Consider the following 19,317-nt stretch of genomic DNA (forward strand, 5'->3'; position numbering starts at 1 on the left):
CTTAAATTCCAGTACATACTGCTTTTTCTCCTCTTCTGTTGTCTCAAATATCTTGGTAATATTTACTTGAGTCAGTTTTTTCCTTTCCTTTCCTACATCTATATCAAGTGTACATCTTACCATTCTGTGATCACTTCCAACATTTACCTTATTCAGGATGGTAACATCATTCACAATATATCTTCTGTTAGTGAGGATGAAGTTGATTTCATTAATTGTTAACCCATTTGGACTCTTCCATGTCCACTTTCTGTTCACCATTTTCTTGAAAAAAGTGTTCATTATTGACAATCCTTGAGATTCAGCAAATTCCATAAGTCTTTCGCCTCTTTCATTTCTTTCACCAATTCCAAAATTTCCTATAATTCCCCTTTCTGTGCTGTTTTGTCTTTTTCCAACCTTAGCATTGAAGTCCCCCATAATGATAGTGTAGTGGGTTTTCTGCTCATCTAGAAGACTCTTAATTTCGGTGTATATTTCTTCAACCTCTTCATCATCAAGGCTCGATGTTGGTGCATAAATCATTATAACCTTTAGCTTGTACCTCTTAGAAATCTTGAGTATTAGTCTTGACACCCTTGGTGATGTACTTTTGAATTCCAAAATGTTGTTTTTCAAATCTTTACGGACCAGAAACCCAACTCCACCATCACTCCTTTCACTGTTTCCGTTGATGTACAGCAGATTTCCACTTGATAAACTTATAAGTGATTCATTTCTTCTTCTTGTTTCAGCAAACCGATGATATTCCAATTCACATTTTCTAATTCCTTTTCCAGCTCTAATATCCTGTCTTCACCGATGAGTGATCTTACATTGTAACAGGCCAAGTTCAGTTTCCGTGCATGGCAGTCTGGTTGTACCCAGAGATTCTTAGCACCCTCTGTTTCCACTCTGATCCTCTCGCTGCCATAAGAGGTGGAGTGAAAGCCGCTGGGGACTGAGGGCCATTTGTTTTGTCATGCTGTCATATGCTGGAGGTTTGGTCTTTTCCTCTTCACGCTGACCAGGCGTCTTGAAGAGAACCACTCTACACATTCGTTGCCACCTAAGTGACGTAACAGGACTTACCATCGAGAAGGTGTGCATGAGTGGATTTTAGGGAGGCGGGCCAACTGGACTTCTCCTAAATCTTCTGTAATAGAAAGATATTGGATCCATCAGTGTTTTAGACTGAGTGTCTGATAACACACAGGATACCTGTTCCCCTCTACTCAAATACTGGTTGGGAATTAAATGATTTTATTATAACAGAAAGCAAGATGGTATATACAGCATAGTAAATATTTTAAAAATACTTGATTTTTTTGCAAGTTTTTCAAAAACCAGAAGGTATAAACTATTCACCTAAAAAAAATCCAGAGGGTATACTTGTATATACCCTCCATTACAGCCCTGATCACATTTTCCATCTAAGAAATACGTATTGTTCAAGTTTTATGCCAAAATATGTCAGATGAACTGATCATCTTAGTAACATAGACAGACAAAGAATGCAAGGATAGTTATAAATTTTCAGAAGATAGAGTCCTACAGTAAGTATAAACTGACATCTAATCGAAGTACTCAGGGAGATAGTCAGACTAAGGCAAATTACAATGTCTCTTTGGAAAAGCAGCAAGAAATTCTTTACATAATTAACACGAGAAGAAAAGGATGAAATACATTGGTTCACTGAATGTGAACAGCATAACTGTCGATGATTCTGTATAGATTGCTGATGAACTGAATAAATATTTTGTATCTACATTCACACATGAAGCTTTTATGGGTGAGTTTATCAGTAATCTCTCAAATATGGGTTGGGAATTAAATGATTTTATAATAACAGAAAGTAAGATTGTACACAAATGGTAGCTAAAAGTGAGCAAAACAATGAGGCTGATGAAATCTAATCAATTATATTAAAAGAAAGAAGCTGTAAAAGGTTTAAGAAGTACAGGTCGACCATCACTAATCCGGCCACCGGTATTCCGGTTCCACCGCTAATTCGGACATAATTTCTGCGAACGTAATTTCAAATTTCCCAGGTTGGCGCACCGACCTGCTGCTACTGTTTTGGTGGTGTTGGTTACAGCATCAGCTGTTGGTGCGAACTCGTAAACACTGGAAAGCCGTTCCCACTTGTTTTTCTGCATTTATTATTATAATCTGCTCACATTTAGCCCCAGCCATGGTTCCAATGCATAAAGGAAATGGCTCTCGTGGTGTAAAGTGTAAACACTGTACATTGTCCATAACAGATAAAGTTGAACTTCTGAAAAAACTCAACAGTAGTGTGTCTGTGAGAAGTTTAATTCTGCTTAATTGTAAATTAAGCAGAATTAAACTAAACAGTTCCTCTTATTTTAGTAATTTTCTTTTAGCCATTCCTTTTTAGATTTTTTTTTTTTTTTTTTTTTGCAACACACTTGTACAAACTTGCAGAAAAACACAACACAATATGATGGATAAGGCAGCGCACTAACAAACTTGTTTTCACAAAATCTCTAACAATACTGACAAACTTATTGCAATGTTTGAGAGTTTATTTTATCGCAATTAGTTTTATTGCAGTGCTCACCGCACGTGCAATAAACTAATCACAAATAACCTTCATATGTATGCTGTAATAGCGTCACACACATGTGGCTGACACGGCTTCTCAAGAAATAAAGTAACCTACTGGGCCACACCGGCCACAAAAATGCTACATAACAAAAAGACTTTTTTTATATATATATATTAAAATGACAACACTGACATTACAATATTTATTTTAGAATAACTAATCAAATTATTTGCAAAATATTTTTTGGTCCCTGGGGAATTTTTTTTCTTAAACTAGCTTGGTGGTCAACATGTTAAAGGTAGGATGAGGTGGTTAGCTGTTTGGTAAATTGTATGTGCTAAAATAATCACCAGTGATCCGGCAAACTCATTAATCAGGCACCCCACAGGTCCCAATGTTGCCGGATTACTTAAACTTTAAGCCATAATAATGAGAGTGTGCTTAGATTCAAAGAAGTACCTGTAGATTGGCGATGACAAATGTCTATCCACAAGGGTGATGTGGATGACTGCTGTCTGCTCACCTACAAGTTTAACCTGTTCACCCAAAAAATAATGGAGTCAGTAATTAAAGAAGTTATGCATCATCATCTTAGTATTAGTATTAGCAGTGGAAAATGATGCAAGGAAGCAAGTTTATACAGCACTGGCAAAAAAACCTTCTCATTTCACCTATCCATCCCCTGCAACAGTTGTCTAGTTCTTTGAATTTATTAAAAATATCCACAACATCAGATGGAAGTTTGTTCCAGCAATCGACTATCTCATTAGCTAAAGGCAAACTTCTACACATCTGTTCTGAAACCATCCTTCCAAAATTTGAATGTATGCCCCTCATGTGTATAGTCTAAGCAAGAGGAAGAATCCATTGAGCTTTCTCAATCTACTCAAAGCCTTAAACACCTCAATCAGATGGTCTTGCAGGTGCCTCTAGATGCTGCAATTTACTGAACTGAAGCCTTCCTTGTATCCCATTGTTCCCCTCACCAATTTAGTTGCCCCTCTCTGTATTCACTCCAGCAGCTCTACCATCCTTCCTAAAATTAGGCCTCTAGACCTGTATACCTGTATGCAGTACTCAAGGTATGGCCTGACCATTGCCTTATACAAGAGGATAATCACCTCTTAATCCTTGCTAGCAAAAGTATGGTATATCATTAACAAAATTCCATGTGTTTTCCTAGCAGCCTGTCTGCACTGCTCAGAAAACTTCATATATGACTACATAGTTACCCCCAGGTCTTTTTCATTCTTCACTACCCTGAGCATAGTACCACACAGTTGGTATATTAATCTGGAATTACTGCTACCCATTTGCAGTACTTTGTATTTGTTAATGTTAAACCTCAAATCACATTTCTCAGCCCAACTGCCTAATTTTTCTAGATCATGTTGCAGTAGCATACCATCATTACTATCATTAACCACTCTGCCTACCTTTATATCATCTGCAAAATTAAGCCTGATTATACCTTCATCAATATCATTAATATACAGAAAACAACAATGGGCCCAGCACCGAACACTGGGGAACTCCACTGATAACATAGTCGAAGAGCATTGTTCATCCCTTTTCCATAGCAGTAACTTGCCCTTAATGCCATACTGCTCTAATTTGTGCAGAAGTCTATTATGGGCAACAGTATCAAAAGCTTTTCCGAAATCCAAATATATAATATTAAAAATTATTTTTTGCATCCAGTACCTTTGTTATGGCATCATGTATCCAGTCAATTTTATCAGACAAAATTGCAAATTGAGAAACCCATGCTGTGACTGAAGTATAACTGCACTCCTGTGTAGATGGGCCTGCATCACATCTTTAACTAGTGACTCTTATTATTTTCCCTGGAGTATAAGTTAAGCTAACAGGTCTGTAATTACCCGTATCCCCCTATATGAAGTGAGGATACATTCATGCATCTCCTGTTCACACGGGCTTCCCCTGAATTCAGAGATGCTCTGATAATTACGGCTAAGGGTCCCTACCTTCTTTGCTGGCTCCTGTAATATAATTGGATAGATCCCATCCACCCTAGGTGCCTCTTTAACTTCAGCAATTTCTCTTCCACTTTCCTCTTAGTTATTACAAAATCATTTAGTGCCTCTGTTATAGTTTGATAAACCTCTAGCATCCACTTCGCTAAGGAATTCCTCATGTATGAATGTAGATGCAAAATACTCATTCAGTTTGTCAGCAACCTGAGTAGGATCATCAACAGTCAGACCATTGATACCATGTGGACCAATTTGATTCGTTCCCTTCCTTCTAGTGTTTATTCAAGTAAAGAAGTCTTTACTGTTTTTCTTTGCATCCTTTGTCAAAAATTTCTTGTAATTTTTCTTTGCTTGCCTAACCTCCTTTGTGACTTGATTACAGACCAGTTTATAACTACCATAGGCTTCTGTGTTGCCTGATAATTTGTATGCCACCCATGCATTTTTATTCTCTGCCACAAATCTCATCAGTTCATTATACCTTGAAAAGATATAATGAACTGATGAGAAAAGTATTTCTTAGTTAGTATGAAAAGCCTTGTAGCTTCTATGATTAATCTCTTAAATGGTTCTCGTTTACAATTTGCTGATGGTAATATCATCAGTTGGTCCCACTGCATAAAATTTAAAAACTGTCTGAGACCAGTGTAGTCACCTTTACAAAAGCAAAAACCCTTCCTCTTACACTTGATGGTAGTTACATCCTTAAGTAAATCCCAGATCATTACACTGTGATCACTGCCACCTAGTGGTTCTTTTATCTGCAGATTCTTAATGCATGAATAATCACTGCTGATAATAATATCAACGTTGCTTCTCTAACATGCTGCTCTAGAAAACAGTCATCCAATAAATCCTCAAAAGTCTTGGTAGAATGTGAGTGACCAACCCACAAGTTCCAGTCAATATCTGGAAAATTAAAATCCCCTATTATAAGACATTCTTATTTACTGGCCCACCCTATTTCTCCGTACAGTTGTTCGTTATACTCATCACAGTCATTAGGCCTATAACACAATCCTCCTCTCATTTTTTCCTTCTCAGTGCTTACATCACACCAAACTGACTCATCATTGCACTGGCTGCCCATGTCACTGCCTTAGATTTTATGTGCTTCTACGAGTATACCCCCCCCTCCCCCTATCCTGTCAGTCCTTTCTGTATACATTCGTACTCTCCATATTCAAATTCTGCATCTCTTATATCTGAGTGACACCAAGTCTCTGATATTCCTACAATGTCTGCATTTGATGTCTTGACCATCACTTCAAATTCATCAAATTTAATTACTATGCCTCTAACCATTGATTTAAACATTGATTTGATGAGAAAATCATATACATATCTCATTTTTAACAAACTTTTTTTTATTGTTTTGTTATGTGGCTGTTGATAAGCTTTTCTTCCTTGCATCATTTTCCAGTACCAGTACAATTTTTCCATATTGAAAAATGGAGAGAAAATTAGTATCAGCAATCCCACTACAGTATAATGTCAAAAGAAAAATTCGCTTCTCACCTTCATACCATATAATTGATGCATTTTCTTTCTATTTTTTGAAAAAAAAAACTTTTCTTTTGGCTTATTTGTTTTAAAAAAAAAAAAAAAACACTAGCATTACCCAAGGTATGAAACAAAACTTAGGGCTTCTTGTGAATGAATGAATACAAAATAACACCAAAGATATGAACATCTGTACATATGCTAAAACAAATAAAACTCCATAAGATACAATTTCTTAAAGGTATAGCCAAGAAACATCATGGATTAAGGAGCCATCTTTGAATTTTGTGTGTGTGTGTGTGTGTGTGTGTGTGTGTGTGTGTGTGTGAGTGAGTGAGTGAGTGAGTGAATGAGAAAATGGATAATAGTTGCTATACTGACATTGTTTACAAAAATAACAATCTAAAAATTGTTAAATTAAATTAATACATTTTATCAATTCAATGTTTCGTGTAAGGACTTAAATATCTCAGAATTTTTAATCTGTAATTACTAATGTTTTGCTATCCATTGGAGCAATATGTTGATAATTAGTGATGTATCACTAATTATGAACATAATTATCACTTTAGCAACATTTTGATAAAGTGATATGTCACTAATTATCAACATTATTAGTGTTAATTTTGTGAGCAAGGTTTTGCAGTGGTGAGCAAGCTATTTGTGAGCAAGGTGTTACACTGGGCACTAGGTGGCCAGTGCAACACCTTGCTTACAAATAGCAACAGACAACAACAACAATCCCACGATCAATCTAACAAACTTTCCCCTCATAAATTAATTACAGCAATACATGTTTGCATTGTTCTTTCCTTTAGTCTAAAACAGCTGTATCGTATGTTATTGTGTATCGTACATTAAGAACTTTTATGGCTCTGATTGTTATTTGTTAGTTATTTTGGTTTTTAGGAGCATTAGCAACTAAGGCCATATTGCTCCGGGATATACGGTGGTCATTCCATGACCTTTCCGCATTTTCCATATTTGGTGGTGACGGGCTCGAACCCCGGTCTAATCAAGAAGCGTGTGCTACGCACTGCTGCTCCTTCCCACCTGGCTATGGAGGCGTATGGCTCTGAAGTGAAATCTCTACTCTGTGTAATCAGTTAAGAATTTTTAAAACATAAAAAAGCTTTCAGAAAGGGAAAATTACATTGTTTTAGCCAAATTAATTGTTATTTACCTCTCTCTCTGCACCATATATATAAAAAAGAAAAAAAAAAACAGACCAAACTCTCTCTCTCTCATCACCATATTATCGTTAATCAGATATGAATTCAACTAGAACTTTATATTTTCATCATTTAACTACATTCTGTGTTGCAAGAGATGATTTTGACGTATTTATCAATGAAATGTGAACATTTTTGATATACAGTGTATATATTGGTGTGTACTCAGAAAATACCTTTACAGTGTTAAAAGATGATTTCAAAACTATAGAATATTTTCTTTCAGTCGAGTAGAAGAGAAAAATAAATGCTGAAAACTATTCTGATTGAAGTAATGAATTATTTCAGTAATATACTTCTGATATACTCATAAATAATAAAATTCTAGTCAGAACAAAAGTGAATATACTTTTATAGCATAAAGAAACTGACTCAAGATAATAAAGCTTTTGAGTGCTTTATACTTGAAATGTCCACTCTTTTGACCATATTGCATAGTTTGGTAAAAAATAACAAAAAAGGAAACTTGTAAATTACTGAATTAAATGTTCAATATTAGTAATGCAAGTAACTAATTAAAAACTTGAGAGTAACTTTAAGTGGAAATTTCTGTTAAGTAGGTTTAATAAAGACACTTTACCATGTGAATCAAACACAGTGGATAAAATGTCATTATTAAAGCCTGAGTCACGTTTAGGAATATTTAAAAATAAGCTTCTATTGTGTGTGGGGAGGGGAGGGGGGTGAATTAGATGTATCTTAAATAATTTTATGCATAAAATTTTCTACATGTAGAATTTTGATTTATATATATGTAATGAAAATAACTCTATATTGACAAATTTTCTTCTTTTTTTTTTCCTTCTTTTTTTTTATACAGGGGCCAGTTGGTATCCGTGGTGAAGCAGGAAAAGTAGGAACAGATGGGAAACCTGGGTTGATGGTATATAATTAAAATACTGCAAACTTGTTCAATTTCATATTTATATACTTAACAACTGTAAAGGAGAAACTTATACAGGAAACTTTCTGATATATAGCCAAATGAATTTATTTACAAATTAATATAGCCAATTGAGCTTTTTATACAAATTAATTTTTTATCAAGTGAAAAGCCTGGAATGATAGTAACTGATATTCTGATGAAAGAGATTATATTTAATGTACAGTAGAATATTGATTATCCAGAGTTAGTTAACCATACTGTTAATTCCGGTAGCACCACATTCCTATGTGCCACCAGTAAGCAAAATAAAATTTGCCACCCTAAATGTTGAGTACTGATAAGCATTAACCAATCAGAAAGCAATATCAAAAAAAATTTCAGCACCCTCTTGAACTGCTGCCCATAAACGACACTTACCTTGCCTTCCCACTTGCAGCAGCCCTGGTTAATTAACTAGAATTGAAATCTAGTATTTTTTAAGTTTCATGGATCCAAAAAACAAAGGACATATTTTGGCATGAAAAAAATTTCTATATCAGAACTTTTTTTTAAGCAACTTTTTTTTTTTTTTTTTTTTTTTTTATATTTGCTTTTGAAATGAAGCAATAAAACTATGAAATAATTCATAGTTATATACCACTTAATATATTGCTGGTTGTTGTTGTCAGCCACTTACTGTAAATGATAGTCCAAAACCAAATGCTACCAGTACCTACTAATTTTCTATTTTAAGAGATGAGGTAGTTTGGAGTACTTGTTTTTTTTTTTTTTTTTTTTCGAAATTCAGTAATGTGATTTACTCAGTTGAGCAAGCAAAGGCTGTTTGGTGAAAGTTTTGTCATATTGATGATAGCTTCAAAACACAAGCATGCTGTTTTTCGATTCAATGACAAAAATATTCCTGTGTAATACACAATCCTACACAATTCATGAAATAATTAAAAAGTCTGTGGCATAAAAGGCTTAAGTTTTGCAAATTACAGTGTCTGGAAACTAGGCACCAGCGAGGTGATCTGATAGAGGTGTATAAAGCCTTGAATGGTTTAAGCATGCTCAATGCTGATGGGATTCTTCCTTCTAGCTCAGAAAAATCACCTGAGAGGGCATAAATTCAAATTGAGGAAAGAGAGATGTAGGATAGACGTGCGGAAATTTGCCTTTAGCCAGCAGGTGGTTGGTTGGTGGAACAGACTTCCATCCCTTGTGGTGGAGGTTGATAGCCTAAATAAGTTTAAGGCTCAGCTGGACAGATACTTTGAACGAACAGAGGGGTGAAGTGGAAGTGGGGGGTTTTTTTTTTTTTTTTGGCTGATGAAGATGATAAGCTTGCTTTCTTGCATCAAATGCCTCTACTAATGCTAATGCTAATTATCTGCAATTTATGACATGAAGAGGAACACTTCTTTGGTTACAAAATTTGTCTCAGTGCTCAAACTTGAGGCAGGAGTCAGGGGAAACAATGAAGAATGTAACAGATATAAAGCTTGATAATGTATCTTTATGTAGTTCCTACAAAAATTATGTCTAAGTTCAACAATCACAGATTATCTATTGTGTGAAAAGGTCTTATTATTAAATGCACCTGCAGAATTTAAGGCAAGAACTAGGTAGCTTAAAAATTTCAGAATACATCATGACATCTGGCAGTCAGAAATCTAAGAAGAAAAGCTGTAACCTGCTCAGCCAGCATCAGAGCATTTTCAATGTGAATTTCTAGCATTAATTGAAATAGGTTATGAAAAATAAAATTCATATAAATTCCAACAAAATGACTTCTCTGGAAATCTTTGCCTCAAAAGATTTTGGCACCAAAGAAAGAGTCAACCACACCGGAGCACAAAATGAGAAAAGAAAGAATAACAGTCATGACATGTGCTAATGCTTCTAGGACCCATAGATTGTCATTACTGATACTCAGAGAAGTCAAAAACCAAGGTTCTTCAAAGGAGTGGCACTACTTTGAGTGTATGCAAAAATCAGATTGTTATTTATATGTAAAGTTAAATAATGTCAGAAAGAATCTGAAAGGAAAAAGAGTGTTGATGTTAGATAATAGTTCATCTCATCTAGAGTTGGCATGAGGCCCAGTGCAACTATTTTTCAGAAACCCCATCTCTCTCTTGAACTTGCTTGCTTACCAGCTGACTGTCAATCATATATGTGATATATTAATATATCAAGGAAAATATTAGTTTTCAAAAAAAAGCTAAATATTATTTAAAAAAAATTATATATATATATATGCCAAAGAATAGTAATATTAAATTCTAAATATAATTTAGAATTTAATATTACTATATATCATTATTATATTATATATAAGGTGTGATCAAAAGGTTTGTGGACTGACTTTGTATTATGAAATTGTATCATCATAGTGAGTCGCAACTTTTCACAACATGTTCAGTGACTCATCTAGATATAGTAATGTATAAATCACATGTATATGTGCAATCTTCTGAATTAACATGTGTTGAATAAGTGTTTTGTATGTTTTGTCATATTTTAAAATGAGCAACTTTATTAAGCAGCAAATTTGTATCAAATTATTTTGTTTCAAATTAGGGCAAGGCACAACATAAACTAGCAAAATGTTAAGAACAGCTTTCTGAAATGATTCCATGTCAATTTGAAAACTTTTCAATGGTTCAGAAAGTTTAAAGAGGACTACTTCTCCATTTAAGCTGATCCTCATTATGACCACCCCTCAACTTCAAAAACCAGTGATTCAACTGCTCATGTTCATGACCTGACTAGGAGTGGTCAATGTTTAATTATCCATAAAGTTGCTAGTGAAATTGGTATCTTTATGGGGCATGTCATTTAATTTTGACACAAGATTTGGGGATTTGACATGTTTCAACAAAGTTTGGGCTGTACATCTTTGCTAATGATTGCAGAGCTGCAAGTTCTACCATGTCAGACTGTGACACAGAAACCAAGAGCCAGTTCTCTCAGTGGAAGATTCCCTTTTCTCCAAGGCTCAAAAAAAGCAAGACCATCTTGATCAAATGTGAAGATAATGCTTATTGTATTTTATGACTTGTGGGGCATTGTTCATTAGGAATTTCTCCAACGTGGTCAAAGTGTGAACCAGGAATACTACAAATCAGTTGTACAGCGATTGCACAATACTATCTGATAAAAAAAGGCCAGAAAAGTAGACTGCTGGGAATTGACAACACCCCTGCACACTTGGAGTTTTCCATTCAAGAATTTCTCGTGAAGAATTCTATCACTTTGTTTCTCATCTGCCATACTCACCAGATTTAGCTCCCTTTGAGTTTTGTTTTGTTTCTCAAGCTTAAAACTTCCTTGAACAGTAACAGATTTGCAGTGACTAAGGAAATTATTCTTTAGTCGTTGGGGCCTCTATTGCAGCTTGGGCACTGGAAACTGTACGCATTTCATTTAAAAACAGTGTTTCTGTTAGCATCATTATCTGCTGTATTAATAGTCTCCATGGATGACTTATTGGCACATAAGTGGCATATTATGATACAGGTGGAGCAGATGCATTATGGCCCTGAGCTGGGGGGAGAAGACAAAAAAGAAAAGAGAAAAATGAGACTGTCACATTAAAAATATATAAACTATATATGTGTAGTCTTGTGTTTTTATGTCAAGGAAGTGTTCTTATGAATGGCAAGATATATTTAAATGACATAAATCAGACATATTTATACACATTATTAAAGGGAAGGTGCATTTCTGTGGTCAAATTTGGATTTTCTAAATTAAATTTAAGCTTCACCTAACAATTTATTAAAAAAAAAAAATTAAGCAACTCAACATTAAAACAAAAAGCAACAAAAATACCCGCATATGTACAGTACTGTGTACATAAACATTTATTATTTACATACGATATTAGTTATACCAATTTATTTATATTTTAAGAAGTGATGGTTAGAGTTTGAACAGAAATTTGAATTTTCTTCTCTTGATATGGTTTATCATAGCAACACAAATTATCACTCAATAATCAACTGAACTCTCTGCTCCATTCCATGTTTAGGTCATCTTCAACAAGAAATACTATCCCTAAATAATAAATTTTCTGCTTATAATCCAGGACAGCCACATAAGGTCAGGGGAAATGATCACCATATATCCCTGGAGCAATATGGCCTTAGTTGCTAATGCTCCTAAAAACCAAATAACAACAACATAAGGTCAGAGGAGTTAACAAGATGAGGGAATACAAGAAATCACCATATTTAGCAATCATGCAGGCATGAACCATGGTCAATTCAAATGCACGTACTACTGTACCTTCTCATAAAGAAGGCCTTTCTCGTTTTCATGAGCTGTTCATTGCAGTGCTGGTTGCATTTCCTCTTCCTCCTGCACTTTTACCCTTTGTTGCTCTAACTCAATAAAATCCTCACTGACCAACACAACATTGTGCAATTCCAACATCTGTCACATTACTTTTGTCTACCTCATCAAGACTTAATTGCCAATTCCATGGCTTGGAATTGTTGTTCATTTACCAATTCCACAACTTGTCCCTGAACACCATATTGTTCAGAAACAAGTTCCTAAATACCATGAATGCACTCTGGCCATATATTACCCTCAAACACCATTGAGTGACTTCCTACCACAATGCCAGTGTTGTCTCTAGACTTCTTAATATTGTATTCCTCTCTCCCTTCAGATCTCCAAAACTCATGCCTAATCCTCACTGACAACTGATCATCATTTTGGTAGTCAATTGCCACATGGTTCACTGGAAATACTAGGATTTGAATATTGCTATCCCCCCCTCAGTCCATCAGTTACAAGAAATAAGTTGTATATGTTGAAGCTAAAACAATTCATATTTTTTCATGCTAGTCTTCACTGTTAACAAAGTGGCCAGGTGCTTTAAAAAAAAAACAAGCAAGGCCCTGTTTTTTGAAATTTTTCTCCTTATTTGATGAAGGGAGAAAAGAAGTGAAAGTTTTAAATTTAGAATTTAAAATTGACAACAATGTTATATTGAAACAATGTAATTTGTAATGGCTTAAATCAGAGGCTACTTACATATATATATAAATTATGTTGTACCAGGATCCAAGTTTACAGTGATACACCAATGCATAGACAGGCTTGATAAACGTAGTTATGACAGTCTTTTTGTAGAATACCACCCCCCCATCTAAAACACTTATGCTAACCACTCCAGCTACAGTTATGCCCTAGTTTCTTTTTTAATTTAATTGTTTTATATCCCAGGTAGCATTCGGTTTTTTGTTTGTGAAATCAGTTCAAGGTTCCAATGTTTTACTGAAGGTTCCCTAATAATTTTATTACGTTGTATATGGTGTAGAAGGGTGTAAGGTTTTGGGTCATATTGTAATTTTATTTTAAACATAGTTTTGAAAGCATTAATGTTATTATTATATATATTTTAAATTTATATGTAGAGTTACCAATTTCTTACCTCTTTTGCAATTTTTTTATAAATATCAAGCATACTGGGGGGGGGGGGGTTGTTCTCTAATTTATTTCTCAACTTCTGAGCATGAAAATGTATTAAGTGAAACTCTGTTTATACAAAGGAAATAAAATACTTTAAGTCCTGAACTTAAATAAATAAAATGAATAAAATAAGTCATGAATGGGTTGTTTGCAGAAATCATGAATCGCTTATTCAAAACTTGGGATGCATTTTCAAATAAAAACAATACAATCATTATAAAAATTTAATTAATAAAAAAAAAACTCTCACAGTGATCATTCAATCAAAGAAATTGTCAATCTCCCACTGTTTGCATCATGTCCTCCCAGTGAGCTCAACCCTCCAAAATCATATGGACTGCTAAGGTGGCCACATGCAATCACGACAAACAGTGACCTTTAGGGCCATACTTATAAATAGGTACCAGCTTTGGGCCTCACGATAGAAGTGGAGACCTCACGAGGCCTCTGTAATCTCAAATTTTTAAAGCAATTTCTTTTTTTAATGTGCTGATATAAACTAGGGCCCACTTGTACCTACCACATAAACAGAGACAGGTGAAATTTACTGAAAGTGTGGATGACTCATTTCTGCGAAAGAACAGATTAATTTCCAGACTAGTGAACAATCACTCTCTCTCCTAATTCTCTAATAGGGTGTAACAGTAGAACAGGTTGACCACGGCGTATTATCCATCAGGAATATGCCTTAAGTCTTTCCACTTCTATGAACACAAGAAAGCAGTTGACCAGCGCAACTTCTCAATACACTATGTACGAAAGATGGTTGTAAATGTGTTACGAATACCACTTAAATTATGGAATTTTAATCCTTTTAGCTCTAAATTCATGCTTTCTACAGCAGCAGCTCTATTGCCCAAGGCCAGAGGTGCAAACAATGCATACCCAGGTCTCTTGAAATCCGTTCATTATATGGAAATTTTCTTTGTTCGACAGAAACTATTTTAATTGGACCACCCATGAATTTGAGAATCTATATAAGCTGAGACCTGAAATTTGTAACATTTAGTTTAATTGTTGATGTGCCAAGTTAAAGTGTGATACGTAGGCATGCACACACTGAAGTAAATATAGGTATGTATATATCTCTCTGAAAGTAGTGTTGTAGTTTAATAAATTTTGATTCTGTTGTAACACAAAATTTAAATATCATGTCTATGTAATGTTTCATTATCTATTGTGACTGTCAGTGGCAGACTGGGTCTAAAAATATTGGTTGCCAGGAGACAAAGGGAGCCCACGCACAACTATTATATTTTCAAGCTACTAAAAGGTCATTAACATTTTTAACATATTGTCTAATGTTATTGCAAGGGGGGCCCACTTGCCATTGGGCAAACTGACACCCTGACCAGTCCGCCACTGGTGACTGTGGCATACATTTCCCTTATTGAAAGCTTTTTTTTTCTCACTCTTAAAATATGAATTGATTCAAGATCATTATCAGTTATACAGGGTGTTTATAAATGGTGGCAACACTTTCAGTCATTTATTGCACAAAGACTAGGAGAGATATCAGTGTCATATACATACCTTGTGAAAGAGAAAATGTCAAAGTTTTTTTTACATCACATCACATCACAACAATTCAATGTGGGAACCACGTGTGACACGGCAAATGTCCACATGGTAATCGAATTCTTGACATACCCTTGACATACAGCATATCCTGTGTGACTGTGGTGGTAGCTTCTTCAAATTCTCTGCTTTAGTTCCTGGATGTCATGTGGCAAAGGTGGTATATAAATATGATCCTTTATATAGCCCCACAAGAAGAAATCACACCGAGTTAAGTCCAGTGATCTCGGCGGCCATTTCAAGAAACATTCATCCCTTTCTCCAGCAAGTCCGATCCAGTGCTTGTGTACTCAGTGTTAAGGTAGGCCTAAATGTAATTATGGAAGTGGGGAGGGGCCCTGTCTTCTGGTAAATAAAAGCATCACTATCATCCTGAACTTGAGGCATCAACCATTGCTGAAGCATATCAAAGTAGGACAGCCCAGTTACAGTGCCCTCGACAAAGAAGAAGAAAGGTTCTTACAGTTTTCGGTGTGATAAGGTGCAGAAAACATTCACCTTCAGCAAATCATGCTCGTATTCAATTATCTCTTCAGATTTCTGAGTGCCCCATATTCGACAATTGTGTTGGTTGACCTTCCCATTGGTGTGAAATGTGGCCTCATCGCTAAACACTACATGATTAAAGAAGTCGTCATGTTCTTCTATCAGTCATTGCAGTTCACAACAAAATTGGAAATGCTTCTCTTTGTCATCTTCCTTTAACATATGCACCAATTGCAATTTATACACCTTCATAGAAAGTTTTTTACAAAGAACCTTCCATACTGTTGGGGCTGGCATTTGCAGTGCACGTGATGCTCTCGGCACTGATTTATTGGGGCTTTGTGAATGTTTCTCTCACTCATTCCACATAATCAACAGTAACACTAGGCCGGCCACTGCTCTTTCCCAAACACAAGCAACCAGTGTTTACAAATTGCTTATGTCACTTGTAAATAGCCTTCCTGGTTGGTGGCTCTTTACCATAAGGACTTTGAAATTTCTGTTGAACGCCTGTTGTGCACTTGTTCTTATCAAACAGTAGCACACAAAATGCCTTCTCTGGACTGGAAGCCACCATCTTTTAACAAGGCTACGTGTGTGTGTGTGTGTGTGTGTGTGTGTGTGTGTGGTAGAGGTACGACAGGTAATGCCAACTGGCGGTGAATAATGGAAATACAAGCCTCGGCAGTAACAACTGGGAAACTTTCATGTTTTCTCTTTTACATGGTATTAATACGTAAATGGTATCTCTTTTACTTCATGTGCAATAAATTATTGAAAGTGTTCCCACCATTTATAAACACCCTGTATTACTCTTAAGCTATGTTACTATAATCTGATTTGAATTAAAAATCTGAAATTGTTAATAAACAATGAATTAAATGAAGCAGTAATTAAAACAGTTATATATTAATATTTAAAAAGGCATTAATCGTAATAGCAACAACTATGCCAAAGAAGAAAAAGTTTGAAATATTGAGTATATGTACAATATTATTAATGATGGACTTAAATCAACATTTTCGAATGTTGAAACAATTCTGAAAATATTTCTCACAATGCCTGTGACAAACATAAGTGGTAAATGGTCTTTTTCATTTTGGGTCGTATTGACATGGAACTAATGAAACAAATTCAGTCTGAAGAAAATTACTGGCGAGATATTTTGAAAAGAATTATTGCTACTGTTCGGCTTTTGAGCAAACTTGGTTTAGGATTTAGGGGTAGTAACGACAAAATTTATACGGAGCATAGTGATAATTATTTAAGTTGCTTAGAATATTTGAGTAAATTTGATAATTTTTTAAGAAATCACATAGAGATATACGCTAATTGTGGACCCAGAAAAACCAATTACCTTTCACATGAAACCTGTGATGAATTTATAGAATTGAAGGCAGAAAAAGTTGAAAAGGCGATGGTTTCTGAAATTTGAGAAGCAAAATATTTTTTCTATTTTTGTTGATTCAACACCTGACATTAGCCACATTGATCAATTAGTGTTTATTATGCGATACACGTCACAAAATGGTATCATCAAAGAATGATTTTTAGGTTTCCTTCCTATAGAACATCATAATGCTGAATATATAGCAAAAACTAAACTATTTTAAAAAGATTAGGAGATTTACCAATTGATATTACAAACTGCAGAGGACAAAGTTATGGTAATACTTCAGACACAGCAGGAATTTATTCAGGAGTCCAGGCCAAATTGAAGCAACACAGTTCTACTGCATTTTATGTACCGTCTACTAGCCACTCTCCAAATTTAATTGGAACTAACGCAGCTGAATCTTGTTCTACTGCAGCACATTATTTCTACTTTATACAACATTTATATAATATTTTTTCAGCTTCCCCAAGAAGATGTCTTAAACCAATATTTAAGAATAAATTCACTAACACTGAAAAATCTAAGCGATACAAGATGGCCTGCTAGGGCTGATGCTGTCTCAGCTCTTCAAAATGGTTATAAATTAATAAAAGAAGCCTTAATTAATTCAACAAGTGAACATGAAAAATCGGTACTGCATCTAGAATGTACTATATTAATAAAAAAAAAAGTTGTTCAGTATGAAACTGCATTACTTACTGTCCTCTGGGATAAAATATTAAATAGATTAAATAAAACGTTACAAGTTCCTGCAATAAATTTACTGCATGGTACTGATCTTTTGAAATCATTACATGGAAATATTTTGCATATTAGAAACGATTTTAATATTATTGAAAGAGGAGGTAAATTATTAACTAACAAATAGCAATACAAAGATAAAAAAAAGAAAAACTACTGCAACGAAACGAAAGATAATGAAGTAAGTTTAGAAGAGAGAGAAATGTTTATTATCGATACATTAAATGTTGCTTGTGATAGATTAATTGCTGAAATAAATAGACGAACAGAAGTATACACCAATATTTTAGATACTTTTAAAATATATACAGGGTGTTTCAGTTAAACGTTTCAGAACTTCTAAGAGGGATAGGGTACATCCTGACAACTCGAAATCATATAGCAATGTGGGGTCGGAAATGCTTTCCTGAAGCGGTGTTGTACACAGAAGCACCATAAAGAAAAGAGACCGTAAGTGAGAAATCGTTTTAATAATACATGAAAAGAAGCAAAAGGTACATGGATTAAAGTAAATGTTCGAAGTTTCTTCCACGGGCTACAATGCACGCCTCACATCTCCGACGCATGGACATCCGAACATTCTGGAATACTCCAGGCGAATTTAGAATTTCTTCGGCAGCTACTGCGATTCTTGCAACCAGCTCCTCAGCATTGTCAACAGGGGTGTCATAAACTAGCGATTTCATATGACCCCAGAAATAAAAATCAAGACATGATAGGTCGGGTGACCGAGCAGGCCAACGCACGGGACCACCACGTCCGATCCACTGTTGACCAAATGTGACATCCAGGTAGTTACGAACATCTCCGCTATAATGGGCAGGGGCTCCATCGTGTTGGAACCACATTGTCTGTTGCGTCGATGCAGAAATCTGTTCATCTCTCAAAAGTTGTGGCAATACTTGCTGCAGAAAGATCAAGTAGATAGGTCCGGTTAGACGAAACGGTAACAGGTAAGGTCCGATGAGGTGATCTCCCATAATACCGGCCCATACATTGACCGAAAATCGAATCTGTGCTGCACAACGTTGCACAACGACTTCTGTGTACAATACCGCTTCAGGAAAGCATTTCCGACCCCACATTGCTATATGATTTCGAGTTGTCAGGATGTACCCTACCCCTCTTAGAAGTTCTGAAACGTTTAACTGAAACACCTTGTATAAATCTTGATTTAGATGAAACTGAATTCAACACTAATATCGATAAATTAATAAGTATATATAAAAATGAAACTGATTTGGAAAAGTTTAAAGGTTATCCAATTTTTAATGTTTATTAAAGGAGAAAATAGTATGAATGAAATGTATAATATCATTAATAATGGACTAATATCTACATTTCCAAACGTTATATTTTTAATAATGTAAGCGGAGAACAGTCTTTTTTGTTCTCAAACGAGTAAAAAAATATTTGAGGAATAGTTTAATTCAAGATAAATTGAGCACCGTCATAACCATAGCTCAGTTCTGATGAAG

At 35.0% G+C, this 19,317-nt stretch overlaps 1 protein-coding gene across 1 annotated transcript in view; it reads left to right on the top strand.

Annotated features, from left to right (window-relative positions):
- Positions 1-19,317, top strand: part of LOC150081680 (uncharacterized) — an 833,960-nt gene that overhangs the window by 596,794 nt on the left and 217,849 nt on the right. Inside the window, exon 21 of the mRNA XM_090380284.1 lies at positions 8,104-8,166. Within this exon, the coding sequence (XP_090236410.1) occupies positions 8,104-8,166 (63 nt within the window). The remainder of the gene's footprint in view (positions 1-8,103; positions 8,167-19,317) is intronic.

Source organism: Mastigoproctus giganteus, chromosome 8 (assembly GCF_048544385.1).
Source record: "Mastigoproctus giganteus isolate SK-2022 chromosome 8, ASM4854438v1, whole genome shotgun sequence".
Taxonomy (NCBI): domain Eukaryota; kingdom Metazoa; phylum Arthropoda; class Arachnida; order Uropygi; family Thelyphonidae; genus Mastigoproctus; species Mastigoproctus giganteus.